The 20,918-nt window shown below is 41.0% G+C and overlaps 1 protein-coding gene across 7 annotated transcripts; it reads right to left on the minus strand.

The window, feature by feature from the left end:
- Positions 1 to 1,785: 1,785 nt before the first annotated feature.
- Positions 1,786 to 19,591, minus strand: mbnl3 (muscleblind-like splicing regulator 3). Of its 7 annotated transcripts, XR_016114190.1 has the most exons (8): positions 18,516 to 19,591; positions 12,060 to 12,224; positions 9,552 to 9,755; positions 9,262 to 9,486; positions 8,627 to 8,774; positions 7,541 to 7,641; positions 6,123 to 6,241; positions 1,811 to 1,833 (listed from the first exon to the last, which is right to left on the minus strand). XR_016114190.1 is itself a non-coding variant. In XM_088989871.1 (7 exons), exons 1-7 carry the CDS (start codon positions 18,687 to 18,689, stop codon positions 1,831 to 1,833), a joined length of 1,020 nt encoding a protein of 339 aa, XP_088845997.1. In that variant the 5' UTR covers positions 18,690 to 19,591; the 3' UTR covers positions 1,786 to 1,830. The 7 variants fall into 7 exon arrangements, 6 of the variants coding, with proteins under 6 accessions (XP_088845997.1, XP_088845999.1, XP_088845993.1 ...); XM_088989871.1 differs by lacking the exon at positions 6,123 to 6,241 and having other exon boundaries at positions 1,786 to 1,833; XM_088989873.1 differs by lacking the exon at positions 6,123 to 6,241 and having other exon boundaries at positions 1,786 to 1,833; positions 7,541 to 7,638; positions 18,516 to 19,586.
- Between the last annotated feature and the right edge of the window lie 1,327 nt (positions 19,592 to 20,918).

The following is a 20,918-nucleotide window of genomic DNA, read 5'->3' on the forward strand; positions in this document are numbered from 1 at the left end:
TTCAAAGAGCATGGATGTCATATCTGCCAGCACAGCTGGACTCCCTCGACACTACAAAGGAGACTCGGTGAATGTCTTTCAACATTTCTAATGAGATGTTCTTTTTTAAATAAAACCAAAATAACACAAAGCAGTCAGTCCTTTTAGCTCTCTGACAGGTTTTGCAAACCAAAATATTTTTTTTCTGGAATACACGTACATCATCAGAATTAGAAATTCGCCCAAAAATTTTACCATCAAATGTCTTCATTTTTTTTGAGTAAGGGAAAAAGTGTTAAAAAAAGTTTATAACATGCCATTTTTGACACAGAATATATCATTTCTGATGCCAAATTTCGAATTTCAGAAAGTAATTTCTTTTACAGTCAAATAAAGCATTAAATGACTAATGGTAGTCTTTCAGACCAAATCATTTGACCATAAAAAAAAATCTGTGTCAAAAAAATCTGTTAAAAAATGCAAAATTCAATTGAATAACATCCACCTCACAGGGCAGAGGTGCAGGGTTTGATTCCAGCTCTGGCCTAACTATATGGAGTTTGCATATTGTCACCATGCCAGCATCCCAAAAACATACATGGACAAATTGTCCCTTGGAGTGGGAATGAGTGTGAATAGTTATTTGTCAAGGTGAGCCCTCCAATTGGCACGTAACCAGTTAAGGGTGTCCCAAAGACATCTGGGAAGAGCCCCGGCACACCTGTGACCATTGTGAGAATCAAGCATTTTCAGCTAAATCGGGTTGTCAGATTGTCCATTCATTCATTCATTCATTCATTCATTCATTCATTCAGCCATCCATCGTCACATATGGACGTAGTGGAGCCTATCGCAGCTGTCTTTGGGCAGTAGGCGGTGGACACACTGAACTCAAAATTTTGGAAATTTTTAAAAATAGGCACATATTTTTATGATAAAATGATGCAATCAGACAACCACAAGCGTGTTTTCAAAATGACAATCTGACATTTTCGAGACAAATACCGAAAATATGTATCCTCGAAATAAGGTTGCACATTAAAAAAAGTAATGTGTATACATGCTGATTTTCTCTCTTTTTTTCTGTGTGCCACAAATACTCATATAGCATGTTATCGAAGTGATTTTGTGGAGAATGAATCCATGTCAACAAAGTTCTTTGATAGGGACATTACACTGTTACCCTTGGAGCATTCACAAAACCGCGACATGATTTCTTAAAAGGACCCCTGTCCTGAGTGTAATATCTTCAGCACCAACCAACCAACCAAACACACATTTCACACAATTCTGCATCCCGATCACACTGACAGTAAATAAGACAGCGCAGCTGCCCGAGAGAACGCTCATGACCTGTACAAAATTCAATATTTCATTTCAAGTCAAAGGACAGTGAAGGAATTTGAAATAGGCACATTTCAATTTACCTCAAAGGGATTTCACAACACATAACCGACACCACATAATCGCTGCCAACCTAAAATTATTCCCTCGTGAACTTTGACCACCTTAGAGTCTGTCGACTTTGGACCATCACAAAACAATTGTATTGTCTCCCCCCCCCCCCCCCCCGCGCAAGTTCAATTGCTCTTTGAGAGCCATCACACACATGAGAATCGGTTCCCTGGTGTCAAAACATTCAACTCGAAAGGCTGCAAAACAAACCTAAAAGGGCATTTGAAAAGTTGACAAGCACGTGTAACATCCAGCATTGCATGGTGCAGCTCCTTGCATATACCAGAAGATGACGTTGGCCCAATTGAAATGTCAACATCATAAAGTCACTTTTGATTCTTGAGACCAAAATGAAGCTTCATTGTTTTTTTCTCCCCCGCAATGTAGAAACAATCTTCACTGAACACAAAACAAAATATCAGTGAAAATGTCCCCTGTCAGTGAAGTTAGTTATGATTCAATATATGTACAGTTGAGTATGTGACACGATATGTTCATAGATAGACCTTCCTGTAAACACAATTAAATGAATGGCTTTTTTGTCTTTTTACTGTAAATAACTACAGTGGACACCTTTACAATAAACCTTTCCCAGAGGATGTTGGAAATTGAGCCGATCGACTTAAAGTGGTCACACTGTTTGGACAATGCTTAAAGGACAACCGACATCACATTTTTGTTTCCTAACTGACATCAGAAAAACGTTTTATAGCATCTAAAATACCCAAAACACGCAGTATGATATTTTTATTCAAATGCAAAACATCAATAGAAATGACTTAAAGTGTCAAAAATCTGCAAAAAATTGAGCATTTTCAGAAAGTCCCAACCCCAGTTCGTGATGTCACGCCAAGACGTCTTGCATTGCTGGAGAATCAAAACAATGGCTTCAGATTCGGAGAATATGCTTTCTTGTTACACACCCAGTTACCAATATGATTGAAATAGCTCTGAAGAGGAAAGCATACATGTTAGCAATCGATTGATTAAATAATTTATTCCATGCCATTTTGTGGCAACATTGGGGGGAAATGTATCACCAAAAAAGAGGCAGAAAATGGCGACCAACCTCCTGTGAGGAATTAATCAGCCCGTTTCCACAGGCTGATAAATTCCTTATATGGAGCTTGGTTGCCCTCTTCAGGCACTTTTTGGTGCAACACAACGTTTTCAGACCAAACAAGCACAGCAAAATGAATTGACGTGATGGAAGGACTGCTACAATGTGTCCTTTTTTTTCGGTCAGGGGCGTTCCTTCAGTGACGTCACATACTGACTCGTCACCAACTCAAAAACAAGACTTCCGGAATATTCAGCGAGAGTCTTAAAACGTAAAATATAGCTATATGCGGTGGAATCTTTGTAAAATACGCTCAGTAGAAGTCATTTGAAGCCATTTTACAAATTATGGACACAACTTGTCCGGAGACGTCGGTTGTCCTTTAAAATCCCGATTCAACGTTCTTAATTGCTTTACAAGTGTAAAAACAACAAAACAAATGATACAATAAAAGTGCAAGCCAATTTCTGCACCTGCCCTAATTTCGACAATGACAAGTGAATGTAATTACAGTAGTTATCATTTCTATCAGCACTAGCATGATCTTTTAATATTATATTCTTTTTTTTAAACCAGGAGGATTGAACCACTGTAATACAGGATACATATTTTTATTTATGATTCATTATTTTTTTTAAATAATCCCTTGATATCATTGATATTCAGAAATTGTATGTACTTTTCTTGTTTTTGTTTTATGACAGAGAGTGCATGTTCCCTGAACATTTGGAGTATGTATTAAGTCTCCTCTGCAGCTCAAACTAAAATCCCAAACGAGTCAACATTGTCAGTGCCAGCCAATGGTCACACAAATGCACTTAGACATGATGCCATTTGCAAACGCGTCGTGCGGCTTGTCACAAGTCTGTTATTCAGCTGCTCTCCATATCCTTTTTTTGGCAATACTCCAAAGGTTGGCCCTGCTTCCTTCTAGGATGAGTCCAAGGCATTCGCCTTCTTTGTGTATGTGTGTCTAACATTTGATGAGCTACTGAGAACTAACTCCACACTATCTATATATATATATATATATCTATATACATTTATACAGTAAAGTCTCGTTATATCGATATTCAAGGGAGTCCGAAAAAATATCGATATAACCGGGACTATCGATATATCCGACCCTGCGCGCATGTAATTTTCTCCGTGCGTGCATAGAAATAGTATCGATATAACCGGGACTATCGATATATCCGATATCGATATAACGAGACTTTACTGTATATATATATATATATATATACACATATACTATATATATATATATATATATATATATATATATTACACATATATATATATATATATATATATATATATATATATATATATATATATATATATATATATATATATATATATATATACACATACACACACACATATATATATACATACATACACACACACATATATATATACATACACACACACACACACACACACACACACACACACACACACACACACACACACACACACACACACACACACACACACACACACATATATATATATATATATATATATATATATATATATATATATATATATGTTATATACAGTAAAGTCTTGTTATATCGATATCGGTTATATCGATAGTACCGCTTATTACGATACTATTTTCATTTCCCTTGCACATTTCTAGTCTTTTTATGTATAATTAGTACCGTTTAGTACGATACCCGGTTATTACGATAATTCGGTTATTATGGTGCTCCTTTTCATCCCCCGCCGGCCATTTTTGTTGTTTATATCGATATATCCGTCGCGTCATTGGTCAACTTGGTCACGTGTCTTGTTACGTGAGCCGCCATCGGTCGCGCTATTGGTCGACTTGGCCGTGTGACTTTGTCACGTGACACGCCATCGGTCGCGCCATTGGTCAACTTGGTCACGTGTCTTGGTTACGTGTCACGCCATCAGTCGCGCCATTGGTCGACTTGGTCAGGTGACTTGGTTACGTGCCCAGCACCCGTGTAGCAGAGCCATTTTCATTTTCAGACGCTAGCTCGTGTGTGGCAGACGAGATTGAAGTGTTTGTGTTAAAAGGTAAAAATGGGAAGCAGAAGAAGATTGATGACTTTTTTAAATGGTATACATAATACAGTAAGATGTAAGCGTTGCAGTTTCCCTGTTGTGTTATGTACATGCCCACTGTACTGTATATGAATGCAATCGTTTTTTGCAACAATGTTTCTTGTTTTGTCTGCTGAAGCGCGATGATTTTGAAAATTATTAACATTCCATACTGTGTGTTAAAGGACAGCCGATGTCACTTTTTATTCAAATGCAAATAAAAATGACTTCACGCCGAGACGTCTTGCATTGCTTGTGAATCCAAACAATGGCTTCAGATTCGGATAATATGCTTTCTTGTTACACATCCAGTTATGAATATGTTTCAAATACACTGTAGTTCTGAAGATTAAAGCATACATGTTTACAATCATTAAAGAATTATATGTGCCATTTTGAGACAACATTGGGGAACATCTCTCACCCAAAAAAAAAGGGAGCTAATGGCCAGCTCCGTTTCTTATATGGCGCTTGGCTGCCCTCTTTTGGCGGCTTTTGTTTAATGCAGTTCGGCGCAGGATCGGATATATCGATAGTCCCGGTTATATCGATATTTTTTCGGACTCCCTTGAATATCGATATAACGAGACTTTACTGTATATATATACACACTCACATATATATACACACACACATATATATATATATATATATATATATATATATATATATATATATATATATATATATATATATATATATATATATATATATATATATTGAATTGAATGAATATATTGAACTAGAAATGAATACACCTTTTTTCATTCACTTATTCAATGCAATCTCATGCTGTTACACTTTAATTACAGTTGGCACCATTAGCCACTTGTCATGCAGCTCCGCTGTTGCATCAATTACATCATTGCTGAGTCATCAAAACAGAAACTGTGAAGTCCACATAATGCTGTCATTACACACGTACGTGTGGATTGTGTGAAATTTGTTTGTTTTTGTATGTATATATATATATATATATATATATATATATATATATATATATATATATATACAGTAAAGTCTCGTTATATCGATATCGGATATATCGATAGTCCCGGTTATATCGATACTATTTCTATGCACGCACAGAGAAAATTACATGCAAACATGGTCGGATATATCGATAGTCCCGGTTATATCGATATTTTTTCCGACTCCCTTGAATATCGATATAACGAGACTTTACTGTGTGTATATATATATATATATATATATATATATATACAAACAAACACACACACACACACACACACACACACACACACACACACACACACACACACACACACACACACACACACACACACACACACACACACACACACACACACACACACACACACACACACACACACACGCGCGCGCACTCTTGTTCCCAGTAGCTCATTTAGAATGCATGTCTGCCGCATTTTTAAGGGGTCGGTTTGTATGGCTGACAACAAGGTGACCTATCATGGGTGCAGCTTCTAAAGTTGGCGTGCAGTTAATGAGGCACACATTTGTCTTTTGGACGGGGGGTTTAAATGGCATTTGGATAAAGGCTTACTGAATCAAGGGCCGCAGGATCCACCATCAGCAGTTTGGGGGCCGGACACGGGTGGGACTGCATATCCACGTGAACGCATCGGAGCTCCAATGGATCCGAGATCACAAGCTCAGAAGGTTCTACTGGGAGACGTGAGTAGAAAGGACTGGGTTGACATTGTCTCCACTTTAAAATAGACTGCGAAAATAACGGTACAACCAAAGATCCACCTGGTGCCATTCATAGAACACAACGATGGATTTGTGTTTAGCTATCCAGGCGCAAATGCACGGCTAGAGGTTATCGAACATTACATTTTGTTCTGTTTGAATATTTTTTTGTTCTTTTGACTTCAAGACGGCGCCGCGAGAGTGGCTGCCTTTCCAGCAGCTCATGTATTTCGTTTTTCTACTTTCATTCCTTTCATCACTTTGCTGCTGTGAAATGTAAATTTCTCCACTGTGAGACTAATAAAGGCATATCCAATCCAATCCAATTACTGTGGGTTTACTTACTAAGTGACTCAAAGACGGGCAAGTATTCTGCAATGTTTATTTTAAAGACTGAATAATGGTCAGATGAGGACTAAGGCATGGAGAGCAGCCGAGAGGTGTCACCGAAAACCCCCAGGAGCACCACGTGATTACGAGACACGTGAATGACACATTAAGTGAACAAACAAGAGCATTTAGCACAATCAAGGTCACGATAGTGAAGTGTGAATACTCATTATATTTCTTGAATGAAATGTTTTTGTGAAATTTTTGTTCGGTGGTATATTCACTATGATTATTGTCCCACCCCATCCCCGCCCATTGTAGTTATTTGACTCAAATTCTCATTTGTTCTTCTGCACAATGCACTGGACAAGAGAAATAAAATGATCAAAAGAATATGACCAATATACACAATGCCAATGATGAAGCCTACTGTATGGAAAGCAGTTAAGACATTTATTTCATAGTCTTACTATCTATATAAACCCTTTAAGGGACAGCGGCCACTACAGTAGAGAGCCTATCATATTAATAGGTTATCATTATTGTGCCTTTTTTGACACTAGGAGAATAAATATGCCATACTAGTCGGACAATTATATGTTACTCGTGACACGCAACGGCGCTCTCACAAGGATTAGTCATTATAGTTTTTTTATTTATTTCATTGAGACTGTTATGTTTTGATTAGCTTTTTATAGTGTGATTTTTTTTATAAGGAGGATATGTCGAGGGCAAGAGTAAAAAAAGTATGCATACAAATCCAATCAGTATTCTACACGAAGAACAATAAATTACAATTCCCAGAAGGACTGTTTGGACCTTCCTTCTTCTGCATGGCTATCCAGTAAATAAATATGAATTTATAATATGCCAAGAAAGAAATGCTTGAATGGCTTTCCGTACTAGGGAGTTGAATTAAAAGACAAGACGAGAGCAAACCTGATCAGAGACGGCTGATTCTGCGAAAGGAACATCGACGACTGCGCTGGAGACGGACGAAACGGCAGAGGAGGAGGCGGGGGCGCCGTGCATCACGGCTACTTTTTTTTCAAGCAGACAAGAGGACGAGGATGAAAGGAGGGGGAACAGGAATGAGATGGTTACCACGGGCACGGGTCAAGCCACATCGGCAGAATGATTTATCGCCGAACATGCAAACAAAATAAGAAACACAAGTATTACGTTTCGTGACAAATAGTGGATGGAGTCATACAATGTGATCAGATGGCAATATCTGACAATTGTATTCAAAAACGCACGTGGACATGTAGAGGGCAAATGATCAATAAACAAAAGGCCTATTTAAAGATATTAAATATATTTAAGAATTAACAAATTAAATTTACTGGAAATACTGTACATTGAAGAGCTTTTTTTGATACTCCACCAAAATAAAATAAAAAACATTGTAACGCTCCTGACTTTATTTTCCTGCAAAAAAGCGCATTTTTTTCATTTCTGTGACATTGATGATTTATTCGACATGAATTTTTAAAGTTGTATTTTTGTAATGTATTTGTTTAAATAGAACTTTTTTTTCCTCCATTGTATGAGAGTGGGATTGTCATTCTGTAACAAGTCTGACAAAAAGAAAAATATTGATTTTTATACACAAGAAATTACAGTGAAAAAATGAAAACTTGCTTTTTTCTGTTTTTTTTTTTTTTGAAAAATGACTTGTTGGATAAAATAACCTTTTTTCAAGAACCCCAAATTAATTTGCTGCTATACGATGATAACCTTTTGTTATACACAGTCAACAAACACAAGACCTGTTTTTTTTTAAATCTGCAGTCCATTGTAAATTTCCCCATTGTGGGACTATAAAAGGCTTTCTGATTTCTTTCACAAATGTTTTTTTTTTTTTCAGAATAAAAGATGAATAGCAATAAAGTTTAATTTCTTAACTTTATCAGGAAAAAATAATATTTTGTTCTCCTAAAAAGGCAACTTGCACTTGGAGGTCTCATGAGGGATTGGCATTAAGGTAAAATGTCTCGTTGGAGGGGCTTGCACATCACTCACCTGTAGGGATGAAGCCCGGTTGCTGCAGCTGCATGCTGGCCAAGGCCTGCTGGTAGTGGAACATGTTGGGGCTGAAGACGGGGGCGTCGTTGCTTTTGTCCAACATCTGCCTCTTTGGTAGTGACTGCACACCTCCGGCCGGAACACCCTGACCACACCCAGCACAGAGCATGACAGAGCATTAATCTCCAATAATTATCACTAGAGGGCGCCACCATATGCGATAAGTGTTTTATTTACGTCATTCCACTTTGAGTCAGCTCAGAGCAAAACAGGCAACTTTTTCCGGGTTTGTTGCTTTGAATGGTCTTCTTGCAATTTTGTGTGCATCACCCCAGTACCTACCTCCCTACCCACCTACCGGTACCGGTATTACCGGTACCTTTCACCTCAGTACCTACCTAACTACGTACCTACTCCCCCTACCCACCTACATACCTACCTAGACACCCACCTACCCACCAACCACCCCAGTACCTACCTACCGACCTACCTACCAACAAAATATCGTAATACCAACCCAGTGTCTATCAACCTCTCGTTTCTACCTTCTCTCAACTTACCTTCCTACCTACATTTTATCTACTGACACAGGCAACGAATAACTACTCACTGGAAAGCGAAGTATGACTAACCAAGGTGGCAGAAGCAGTGTTGTGCCCAGCCTTGATCCTGGCCTGTAGGTGAGTAGGAGGGTGGAAGTACTTGCACTTGTCCCGGCCACAGCGTCCTTTCACGTAGTCCATGCAAACGATGACACAGTTCTCGTTACAGTCCACCATAGCGGCCTCCAAGGGGTGCGCGTAACGACAGTCACTCTCCCCTCGTGTGCAATTCCCACGCTGGAACTCGCGGCAAACCTGCGGCATGAATGACCCACATTGACCTTTCAACATATGCCAACAAAAAATGTGTACACACATACCTCCAACTTGTCGGTGCGTGCGTGCTTGGGTGCGGCGGTGCCGCTCCCTGTGGCCCCTAGGCCAGGAGGACTCCCAGGGACCAGCAAGGGTGTATTGGGCAGCAGCTCAGGCATCAAGCCCATCCCTGGGCCCATGTGGCTTAGGTACGGACTGAAGGCCATACTGGGACTGGTCGTAAAGGATGGTGTCATGGGAAATGTAGTCTGTGGATTTCAAAAACTGGCATTCAATACATCAAAAAGTTGATATCTTACATTAATGCCTTGATTTGAGAGTGCCGCAATTTAAAGAGGTTTTGAAGTTAGGAGCGGTTGGTTGGTCATCATGGTCTGCTGCAGTATATGGACATTTTAGTTTTTTATATTTGTATAGTAGCTTAAAGGGCAACCGACGTCACTTTTTTGTTTTAAATGACATTAGAAAAACGTTTTATAGCATCTAAAATACCCAAAACACACAGTATGATATTTTTATTCAAATGCAAAACACCAATATAAATGACTTAAAGTGTCCAAAATCTGCAACAAATTTCAGAAATTTTCAGAAAGTCCCGCCCCCAGTTCGTGACGTCACGCCAAGACGTCTTGCATTGCTGGAGAATAAAAACAATGGCTTCACATTCGGATAATATGCTTTCTTGTTACACATCCAGTTATGAATAGGATTCAAATAGTTCTGAAGAGGAAAGCATACATGTTTGCAATCGATTAAAGAATTTATTCCGTGTCATTTTGAGGCAAACGGGCGGGGGGAATGTCTCACCCAAAAAGAGGCAACAAAACGGCCACCGATCTGTGAGGAATGAATCAGCCCGTTTCCACAGGCTGATAAATGATTTCCATGGAGCTTGGACTCCCTCTTTTGGATGTAACACACGGTTAAAAAAAAACAGTACAGCAAAATACATTGACGTGATGGAAAGACGCTACAATGAGTGTTTTTTACGTCAGGAGACGGTCCTTTTCTGACGTCACGTGAGGACTCGTCACCAACTCAAAAACAAGACTTCTTGAATGTTCAGCACGAGTCTTAAAACGTAAAATATAGCTATATGCGGTCGAATCTTTGTAAAATGCGGTCAGTAGAAGTCATTTTACAAATTATGGACACAACTTGTCCGGAGACGTCGGTTGTCCTTTAAAAAAATATTCAAACAATTCCAAACATTTAGTGTAGCCCCACATTGTGTTACAATGTGCCAGGCAGCATTGAGCGTAATGCAGAGGAAAGAAGTGGATGACCCTTCATTATGTAAATATTAATAGAGCAAACACTTGTCAATTATTAGCCTATGCCAATTTAATAGCCGATAGGGAATGAAGAATATAATTACAGTGGTACCTCGGTTCTGGAACGCCTCACTGTTCGAACAAATCGGTGTTCGAACGCCAATACGACGCGTGAGTGCGTACGCAAGGGCGGGGAGCTGAGCGGCGCACGGGTGTGTCGCTCGCTCTGTGACCAACTGTTGTCGCTAGCGGACGTGCTGCATTTTGCTCTAGCGTTTAATATAGGTGCTGCTTAAAGTGACAAAAGAAAAGTAGTGCGTACAACTATTGCATTTAAGAAAGAAATAATCGCAAAATATGAAGGAAGTGTGCGAGTGTCTGATCTGGCGAGGGAATACAGCATGGCGAAATCTACGATCAGTACGATATGAAAGAATAAGGAGGCTGTGAAATCTAGTGATGTGACTGTGGGCGTGAGAGCAAGTGTCATTGGATAGATATTTGAAGAGAAAAGAACATCCTGTAGCAGTCATCCGTAGCTGTCACGTTCCGAGCGAGAGTGACGGCAGCTGACTCGTCGGAACGTAGTGGAATGTTTGGGATTCCAAAGCAGACACGTACTAACCAAGCAGGATGTTTATTCACAAATCAAAGAAAACACAGCGAGTAAGAAGGCAGGAGGTGATCCGACCCGCTTACTACGGCAAAAAGCAAATGGCACACGAGGGTGCAAAATTACGCAACCCCAGAAGATGACATAAATTTACGGGACGCGGGGAAAATACCTCGGACCGGATACACTCGCGCATCGAAGGAAGAGTCCAGGCACAGTGGCGAGTTGAGTCAATCATCCGGCATTGGCGAGGTGATCGCGAACCGTATAAATGCCCGTGTCTGTGATTAGAGAATGACAGCGGGTGGAGAACGGCCGGGAGAGGCAGCCCCCCCCCCCCCCCCCCCCCACTGTCAACTTGCAAGTGACAGGAGCAAAGAGGTGGTTTCGGTGCTCGAAAAAAAAAAACGCTTTTCGAACAGGGTCCTGGAACGAATTATGGTCGAGAACCGAGGTACCACTGTAATATAATAGTAATGCTAACATTCATTTGCTCACCAAGAATGTTTTGCATGATGTGTTCGCATTCAGTGCACAGGCTATTTTTCCAGAATTCAGATTTTCACCAATGTCAGGTGAGTCTGAAAGGTATCCAATGAAATATAAGTGGCTCACTGCATTGCTGTGTTTTAAGAAATAAGAATGGATGTCATTGGTGGACTCACGATGGGATGCAGCTGCGCTCCAGGGAGCATGAAGTGCATCTGTTGAGCCAACATGGTGGCCGCGGCCTTCTGCTGAATCAGGTTGTTCCTGCCATTAATCTCCAACTGGGTTTTGAGGTGCGGAGGAGGATGCAGGTATTTACAGTTCTCTCGCGAGCAACGGCCCTGGAGAAAAATAAAATAAATGACCACAAAACCACACAATAAATCTCCCCTATGAAACAGTATGATGTTATCAGGCCACCACAAAAGAAGAACATCACAGGTGAAGATTTTAGTTCAAGCATCAAGTTGCTTAAACCACCTTAAAGGAAAATCTTGGAATAATTGGAAACGGAATGATTTCTAGGGTTGTAAAGGACTGATTTCACACCTCCCACACAATTATTGATATATTTTAAAGCTTCCATTCACTTTCACAGTTAAACAGTAGAAGAATATTATGTAAACATCCCGTTAAAAAGATTGTCTTGCTTAGATGCGTCGAAATAAGAAGCATTGCTAGCATCGAGCTGCTTGCTAATCACAATTACATTTTATTTATTTATTAAAACCCACACAATCACAGTAAACATTTAAACACCCAAAATGTTCACTCAATGTATTTTTGTGTCCCGAAAAACCATCGGCTTCATGTTAACATATGTGAAACATCACTGAAGGCCAACACAAATTAGCATAGTTGCTAATTATAAACATAATAATAATACATTTCATTTCAAACATTCAACACACATTTCAAAACACACATTTCAAACCTCTCAACGTTACTTTACAGTCACAGGATACGTTTTTCTGTGGGTGAACAGCGGCAGCCACACGTCAGCGTTCACTCAACCTCGAAGTAACTCAGAATAGTAAGACAAATAAATAGAAAGCTAGCTAGCAATCCAATAGATAGCTAATAGCAAGCAAACTAGATAGATAGCCAGCCATCCAGATAGCTATTACTTTTCTACACACACAAAGACCACGGTTAGAAATACAAAATGAGTAAAACAACAATATACATTTGTGGCTCAAATAATGACAAAACACTTTTCCCATAAGCATTGCAAAACAACACAATTTGTTAGCTAAACGTCGAATGGGGTTTAAATACAGGGCGACATTTTGTAAGTCCTGTTGAAATTAAGCGCTAATGAGGTCTCTGAGGAGCTTGTGGTAGATAATTCATGAGTAATGTGCCAGCTGTCTCAAAAATTGTACAAGGTCAGAGATGCAATTGGCAACGTTATGTCAGAGTTAAGGCACAATTAAAACATGTAATTGCAAGAAAATTGTCCACAAATGTCCCATTTTTTTTAATCACTTGCCTTCATTACCGGTAAACTAAAGTCGACCCCACCCGACTTTGGGTGGGAGATGTGGTGCACAATGGATTGGTCGCCAGCCAATTTCAAGGAAGACAAATGAGCATTCAAACTCACTCATGAGAACTCTGCCACAAACGGTCCAAGTGTATGATGCAAGTACCTCTCACAATTTTTGGCCAAAACTACGGACAGTTTCATTCTATGATGTTAATTTGCACATTGACTCAAATGTATACTGCACTAAACATTTTCCGCAGTTTGTTAATTTTCCTGGTGGCAAATAAATTGAACACACAAACAAAACTGATGAGATAAAGTTGGAGTGAAAACAGATGGTGAAGTCTCACAGCTCACTCCCTTTTGCTGAACTATCTTTTTATTTACCTTAAATTCAATATGTGCAACACATTTGGATGTTGGGGCACATGGGACCAGTGTACTTTTGTGAAATCTACTTGTGTGAGTAAATTGTGCTAAAATACATTTCCTCAACTGCATTTAAATTCCATATTAAGAGCCGATTCTCATGTTTTTAATTCCCCATTGTTTCTTATACCTTTGCCTGGAGTTTCTATTTTGTGAAAAGCAACAAAATAGTTTGTAATTTGTCATTTAATGAAAAAAATAACGTTCCACTTCTCTTAAAAATTAGCGTAGTTATGTAATTCAACAGAATGTACATACATTAAACAGTCTGCTAGATTTTTGCCTCAGTTCAACATCTGGGTGCAGTGCAATACCCACGCACTCTATACGTTGATGGGAACATCTCAGTAAAGCACGTTTGTTGTTTTTCACAGCGGATCAAGAAGATATGCTTGTCATAATTATATGGGAACTGTATTTTGAAAATGTCAGGTCGATCATATCTCAAGACACCGCTGTACATCCAAGGTGACTCTCGTGATCTGAATGGATAGTTTTTACTGTCTGAACAGTGATGGGTCTAAGATGAAAGAGGGTACAGAAAATGCTTAAGAATGAATGACTCTGTGTCTTTGTGTTGTCATCCATACATCAATCTTCTGCCGTTTATCCGGGGTCGGGTCGCGGGGTCAGCAGCTTCAGTAGGGAAGCCCAGACTTCCCTCTCCCCAGCCACTTTTTCTAGCTCGTCCTGGCAGATCCCGAGGCGCTCCCAGGTTGTCATATTATTTGTTATTTAGTACTTTTTGTTCTTTTGACTTCAAGACGGCGCCGTGAGAGTGGCTGCCTTTCCAGCAGCTCATGTATTTTGTTTTTCTACTCACATTCCTTTCATCACTTTGCTGCTGTGAAATGTAAATTTCTCCACTGCGAGACTAATAAATGCAATTCCAAATAAATAAATGGTCTCTATTTGTGAGGTACCGTCCTAAATGGAGCTGTCATGGGGCAGTTGCCAGCCTACACACTGAACCAGTTGCCAGCCGAACGCAGGGCACACAGACTCGCACTCAGAACCAGACCAAGGGACAATTTAGAAGTTCCAATCAACCTACCATGCATGTTTTTGGCCTCTGTTAAGAATCCAAAGTACCTTGAGAAGACCCACGCGGGCATGGGTAGAACATGTTAACTCCACACAGGTTAGAATTGAACTGCCGTTCCATCTGGGGTCAGCCTTTTATACTGCCAAATGTATTTTCCATTACATGTTAGCATGAAGCTAACAGAGGCTATTTGATTAATTTTCAGTCCATTAAACACACCTTGTCTTATGTTTTAGTATGACAGAAAACTTGAACTGAAGGTAGCAATAAAGTCGCACATACAATCACACGAGGCCTACAATGCGTCCACTTGGCAGCAGGCCTCTTGCTGTCCTCCATACCAGCAATACCGAGGCAGATTGTTGCTCTGTGCTAAAAACAGCCTTGCCATTCAGGAAGATCAAACTATCCAATGGCTATGCAAGCCTATGCTGTTGCTAGGCCCCCCTGTCGAGTCTCTCTAGTCCCCCCCCCCCCCCCCCCCCCCCGCCCTCTTCTCCTCTCTATCCTCCATCTCTCTTCTGCTCTGGAGAACATCACATAGAAAATGGACCGATAATGCATTTAAATTAAATAAGCAATGCGACGGTGGCTGGGGGTTACTCGGGTATATGAAACCACCCGTCTCATTGCCTTTCTAAATGTTGCTCAGAGTGTGTTGATGTGTTATATGCAGCTGGCCCAAATCACGGAGACAAATTAAGGCAAGGCTTGATGAACCACAACCCTCATGTGGAAGATTGGCCAAAAGTCTCCCGTGGCTTGTCACACTGACTTGCTTCATAGCACTTTATTGAAACCCTCAAGAAAGTAACGCATTATTTTCCGACGCTTTGGGCTTGGGATGAGTCGCAAAGTCGTGTGAGTCACAAGTGCCACCGCATTGAGGGTTTTAGGACGCAACAAGGAGCGACCGGTCCATGTCAAGACGTGACTGAGTTGTGATGTAGCAAATTCATTTTCAACATTGAAATATAATGATACGGCACTCATCCTTTGATGCGTGCCCAATTTTGCCACCTATTCACAAAGTCACCCTTTTTTAATGTTGAACCTATTCTCATATTTTGTTCAGACATTTGCTGAAAAATTACGTTATTTGTGTATTTTATGGGTTTTCTGCAACACCCTAAAAATGGCACAAGATGTTGTCAGAGATCTGAAAGAACACAGTATTTCGTGTCAAGGAAGTATGTGGAAATGGAATCTTGTGGAACTAAGTTTAGCCAGGTTTGTCATGTAGAGTCTGTCACATGATATCAAACCCTCAGTAATATATATTTTTTCTTGGCTTAATGTTGTAAGATGAGTTTGAATTGTTACTGAAATGTTTTGGGAACAGTTTGTGGTAAAATTATTTTTAATCCGAATCAGAAAGCCTTTAATAGTCCCACAAGGGGAAAACAGATTTATACCCAACAGGCTGTGAAAGATCATCCAGAGTGGTGTGGGAAATGATACACATTCGCTATATCGCCAAGACAGAAACAAATATCACACACAGATTTTTTTCCTTCAAAGTAAAATGGTGCTTCAATCGACTATCTAACCAAAATAACATCCTAAAGATAATAATGTAAGTGCACGAGGCATTTTCCAAAATGCAGTTTTGACGGATGCGCACATACGTTGTACAAGGGATCTGCTCAGCTCATACGCCAGATGCTGACAAGCTGGCGTGTGAACAAGAAGACACACCTGCAAGGTGTCACTTCCTTTAAGGAGAGCCAAACTGAAGCTATCCAAGGATTGTGGGAGGAACCGGTTTAATTTTACTGCTAATAAACGCTGTAGACAGGGAGTGGGATAGTTAATGCAATCAATGCAAAGGTACAATGCTAACTTTTTTTAAGTGCTGTGGCTTGGGAGGTTTACAAACTACGAGCAGTCGTTCTACAAGTTATTTTTTTTTTGCTTCATGCAACAACATGATTCCAGAGAGCCTTCTACTGAAAATGAAACCGCTCAAGTCATATCAACGGTGTTCATTTGTTCCAAGTTTGTGGCTAAGGTACAGGCTTGTCCAAATAAAGCTCCTCAACTATTTTTATTACTTGTCACAAAATGGATGAGAAGGTTTCTTCAGCCGTCATCTGTACAAAAGTGAAGGTTTCGGACGTTTCGCCTCCTATCCAAGAGGCTTCGTCAGCGAACTAAAGTCTGACTGGTCGTATCGGCCCCATTTATGTATCCCTAATGTCCAGACATGGTGGCGCCGGACACAGCTATGATAGGTCCCTACTCTCAGGTTGGGGGGGGCAGGGGACCCCTCCCTGTGGCCCCACTGATTGTTCCTACATTCCTGACTAACGACTGGCCTATTACCCCCACTCCCCCCGGTATCACCTCATCAGCATAACGACCCTCATCAGCATTGCGAAAGTTGCCTAACCTGTTTTGCCTAAGCAGGCTATTGTATGAACGATCCAAATTGAACCTCACCCCACCAGACCGGTTTAATGAAGGATTTTGTTGTTTTATAAGAATCGCTTCTTTTACCCCTCTTTCAAACCATCTATGTTCTTTCGCTAAGATTTTAACCTCATTGTCGTCAAATGAGTGGTTGCTAGCTTTTAGGTGCAAATGCTGATGAGGGTCGTTATGCTGATGAGGTGATACCGGGGGGAGTGGGGGTAATAGGCCAGTCGTTAGTCAGGAATGTAGGAACAATCAGTGGGGCCACAGGGAGGGGTCCCCTGCCCCCCCCAACCTGAGAGTAGGGACCTATCATAGCTGTGTCCGGCGCCACCATGTCTGGACATTAGGGATATATAAATGGGGCCGATACGACCAGTCAGACTTTAGTTCGCTGACGAAGCCTCTTGGATAGGAGGCGAAACGTCCGAAACCTTCACTTTTGTACAGATGACGGCTGAAGAAACCTTCTCATCGATGGACCACTCCTGTACGACTGAGAGCTTACACAGACGTGTTGTCACAAAATGTCATCACATAACTCATTTTCAACAAAAACTAATTTAATTTATTCAATCTTGTCACCAACATGCCACAAAGACAAAATTTCTGACTGAATGAAAGTCCTCAACTCACCTCAACATTGTTGGCTGGCACAAAATGTGCCAAAACACAGTGGCAAATGACTAATTTCGTCAACATGACACTCATCAACTCAACAAAGTCAACAAGGTCAACAACGTTTATTGTTACAAAGATGCTAAAGTATGACGTCAAGGCACTACAATATGTAACTCAACCTTCTTAATTCAAGTTTGGAAATGGGCCTTTCCACTAATGTTAGTCTGCATGTAACTAATGCTCACTTAAATTGATTGTATTTTCATAATAAACGGGGGACTCCCAAAGAAAAGCTTCAACAATATGGGGAAAATGTTCTGCAAAAAAAAAGAAAAAAGAAAAATGCAATTAGATGGGTGCAAGTCCGCAAGAATCTGGGATCCACTGTAATTCCTTGGAACCAAGAACCCAAAATATTGTGGCAAATCACTACCTTTGTAGTAAAGTGGATTATGCACGGTTTTGTGGCCTTGCTGTCACGTGATAAGGGTGAACTTGGAATGAATTAAGCCGTACAGACCAAACCATCAGATACTTTCACAGAAAGCCGCTTGCCAATATAAACAATCACCCACCTGCAGCTCAACCCGAGCGACATCGCAAATATTATGCTGTCCTCCGCCCGCTTATTACCTTGAGCGAGTCGAAGCAAGCGATGACTCGGCCGTTGTCCACATGACAGCTGCGCGGCGGGTGAGCAAACTTGCAGTCGGCGTCCGAGCGCGAGCAGGTGCCTCTCTGGAACTCGCGGCACACTTCCAGGGTCAGCCATTTGGTGTCCCGGCCCATGCTCACGTTCACCGACATGACCGACGAGACGCACTGGAACAAATGGAAACGACGATGCGCGGATGGAAAATGTCAACTGGGGGGCAGGGGTTGGTTTCTGCGGAAGGGCGACGCGCTTTATTAGCTCTTGCTGGGAAAAGTGGCAGCTGAAGTTGGACTGTGGTGAGATAGCAAGGTTGAATGTCCATGAGGGTGGGAAAACTAGACTACGCCGAGGACATCAATGTGGCATGGCGAGGAGGGGAGGTGGAGGTAGGCTGCCAATGCCAGGGCCCACCCTACGTCGCCGTTGCATTCACGTCAACATGTTGGAGAGGCAGAGGTGGTCACCGCAGTGCGTGTTTGTCCGAAGAAGTCACTGAACAGGTCGGCGTCCTTGAAACGTTCAAGACAAAAAGGTGTAGCTCGTTCAATTGGAGACTGCATTCCAGAACTGCAGGCGCAGTTCCGCCCTCACCCACCCTGAGAAAGAAAAGAATAGCTCCCCCTTACGTCCCACTTCCTTCTTACTTTTGCACCCCTTTCTTCCGTATCATCCTCGTCGTGATTGGAAAGGGGCGGAAAAGCACACAATGGTTGACAAAATAAACGTAGTACGACCGAATTAAGATTGTGCGGCGCTGAAGGTGGAGGAGGAAGAGGAGGCGAAATGAAAGGAGGGTGCTGATGATGACCACGAGGCAGGAAGGGAGGCACGAAGGGAGGCACAGAAAAAAAGACGTCTAACAAACAAGGACAGCAGCCGGACGAGGGGGGAAGTAAAATATAGGAATGTACGGAAAAGGATTAGGGCCAATGAAGGGGAAAAGAGATTGGCAATATCATTTTGTATTTTTCGAATTCTGACTTTAAAGTAAGTCATATGAGAATAAAATGACAATTCTGAGGTAAAAGTGACAATATTGCCAACCTTGTATTTCCGGCTTTATTGGGCCTTATCCACTTCCGTAGGTTACTCACCCCAATGCTCCAACAAGAGTGAAAGGAAGTCCCGGGACACTCACCCACACAAAAAAATCGCCAGATGACCATATTATGTCCTTTCTTCAAAACCACAGCACACGCGCATCTCGCCTCCCCCCTACACACAAAATTCCTAGCACCACGATCGTCACAAAGTTAGATTTCTGAGATAAAAGTGAGAATATTGCCAAACTTGTTTTTTCTTTTTCTTCAACGCTCCCAATCCTCTTCTGTAGGAATGAGTAAGGGAACGTTCGACTAGATCAGCTGGCAACCAGTTCAAGGTGGATGGATGATGGGCATGGGTACCTTGATACTAGTGGTGGGCCGTCACTGCCCGTCAGGGACTGCAAGGCCTTCTCTGCTGTCCTCAAAATATCTGAATCACGAACTGTTAAGAAAGTTACATTGTATCCTCATTTTGTGAAATGCTGTAATATTGAGCTGATCTGGCAACCCAGCCACAACGCGACATCATGTGATTTGACATCGATCAAAGCCAGTACAGTGGGATCTTGGCTTACGAATTTAATTGGTTCCCAGACAGAGTGTGTAAGGTAAAAAGTGTGTATCCCAAAAATTAATTTCCCATAGGAAACCATTAAAATGAGAATAATCCGTTCCCAGGTCCCCATAAAACGTAATTTTCTACTTTCTAATTTTCTAAGCCTTAAAACTACACAAAATATACCTTATTTTATGTATAATAAGTGTGCAATGGGTATTATGATTAAAGAAATAAACTGTACTATACAATAAAGTCATTTTATTTACCTTTGTGATGGTCGTTAATTGCTTGATGGAATGGAGTGTCCGGTTTCCTCAGCATTAAACACTTGATGAGGAACATAGGCTTCTTTCACCATCTTGAGGAATCGTCCCTTGTAGGTGCTTTCTCTGTGATAATTGTATCTAGTTCTTCATCAATTGTGATCTGTTTAGCTGGGTTGATAGCTTTTTGCATCAAGTGTACAGATGACTTGCAGGTTATTTGTGGAGCCTGATTGATGGGATATTTAACCTTCCAGTCTACACTCTGCTTTTGAACTATCAAAGTTGAAATGGGTCCAATGGGTTTTCTATCCATTTTCTCACAATTGTACTTGTTTTTGTTTCCCTTTTCTTTTGTTTTTGTTTCAAACTCTGTCCTCTCCCTTTCGTGTGTCTGTGTGTGCGTTTCCCTCTCTCTCTCTGTCTGCCTGTCTCTTTAATGTTTAACCCCCACCCCCCACACGTGGTTTTAACCGAAGACGCCATTTTGTTTTTTGAAGAACGGCCTCACCC

This window comes from Hippocampus bargibanti, linkage group LG02 (genome assembly GCF_051943395.1).
Source record: "Hippocampus bargibanti isolate YZ-2025 linkage group LG02, ASM5194339v1, whole genome shotgun sequence".
Lineage (NCBI taxonomy): Eukaryota > Metazoa > Chordata > Actinopteri > Syngnathiformes > Syngnathidae > Hippocampus > Hippocampus bargibanti.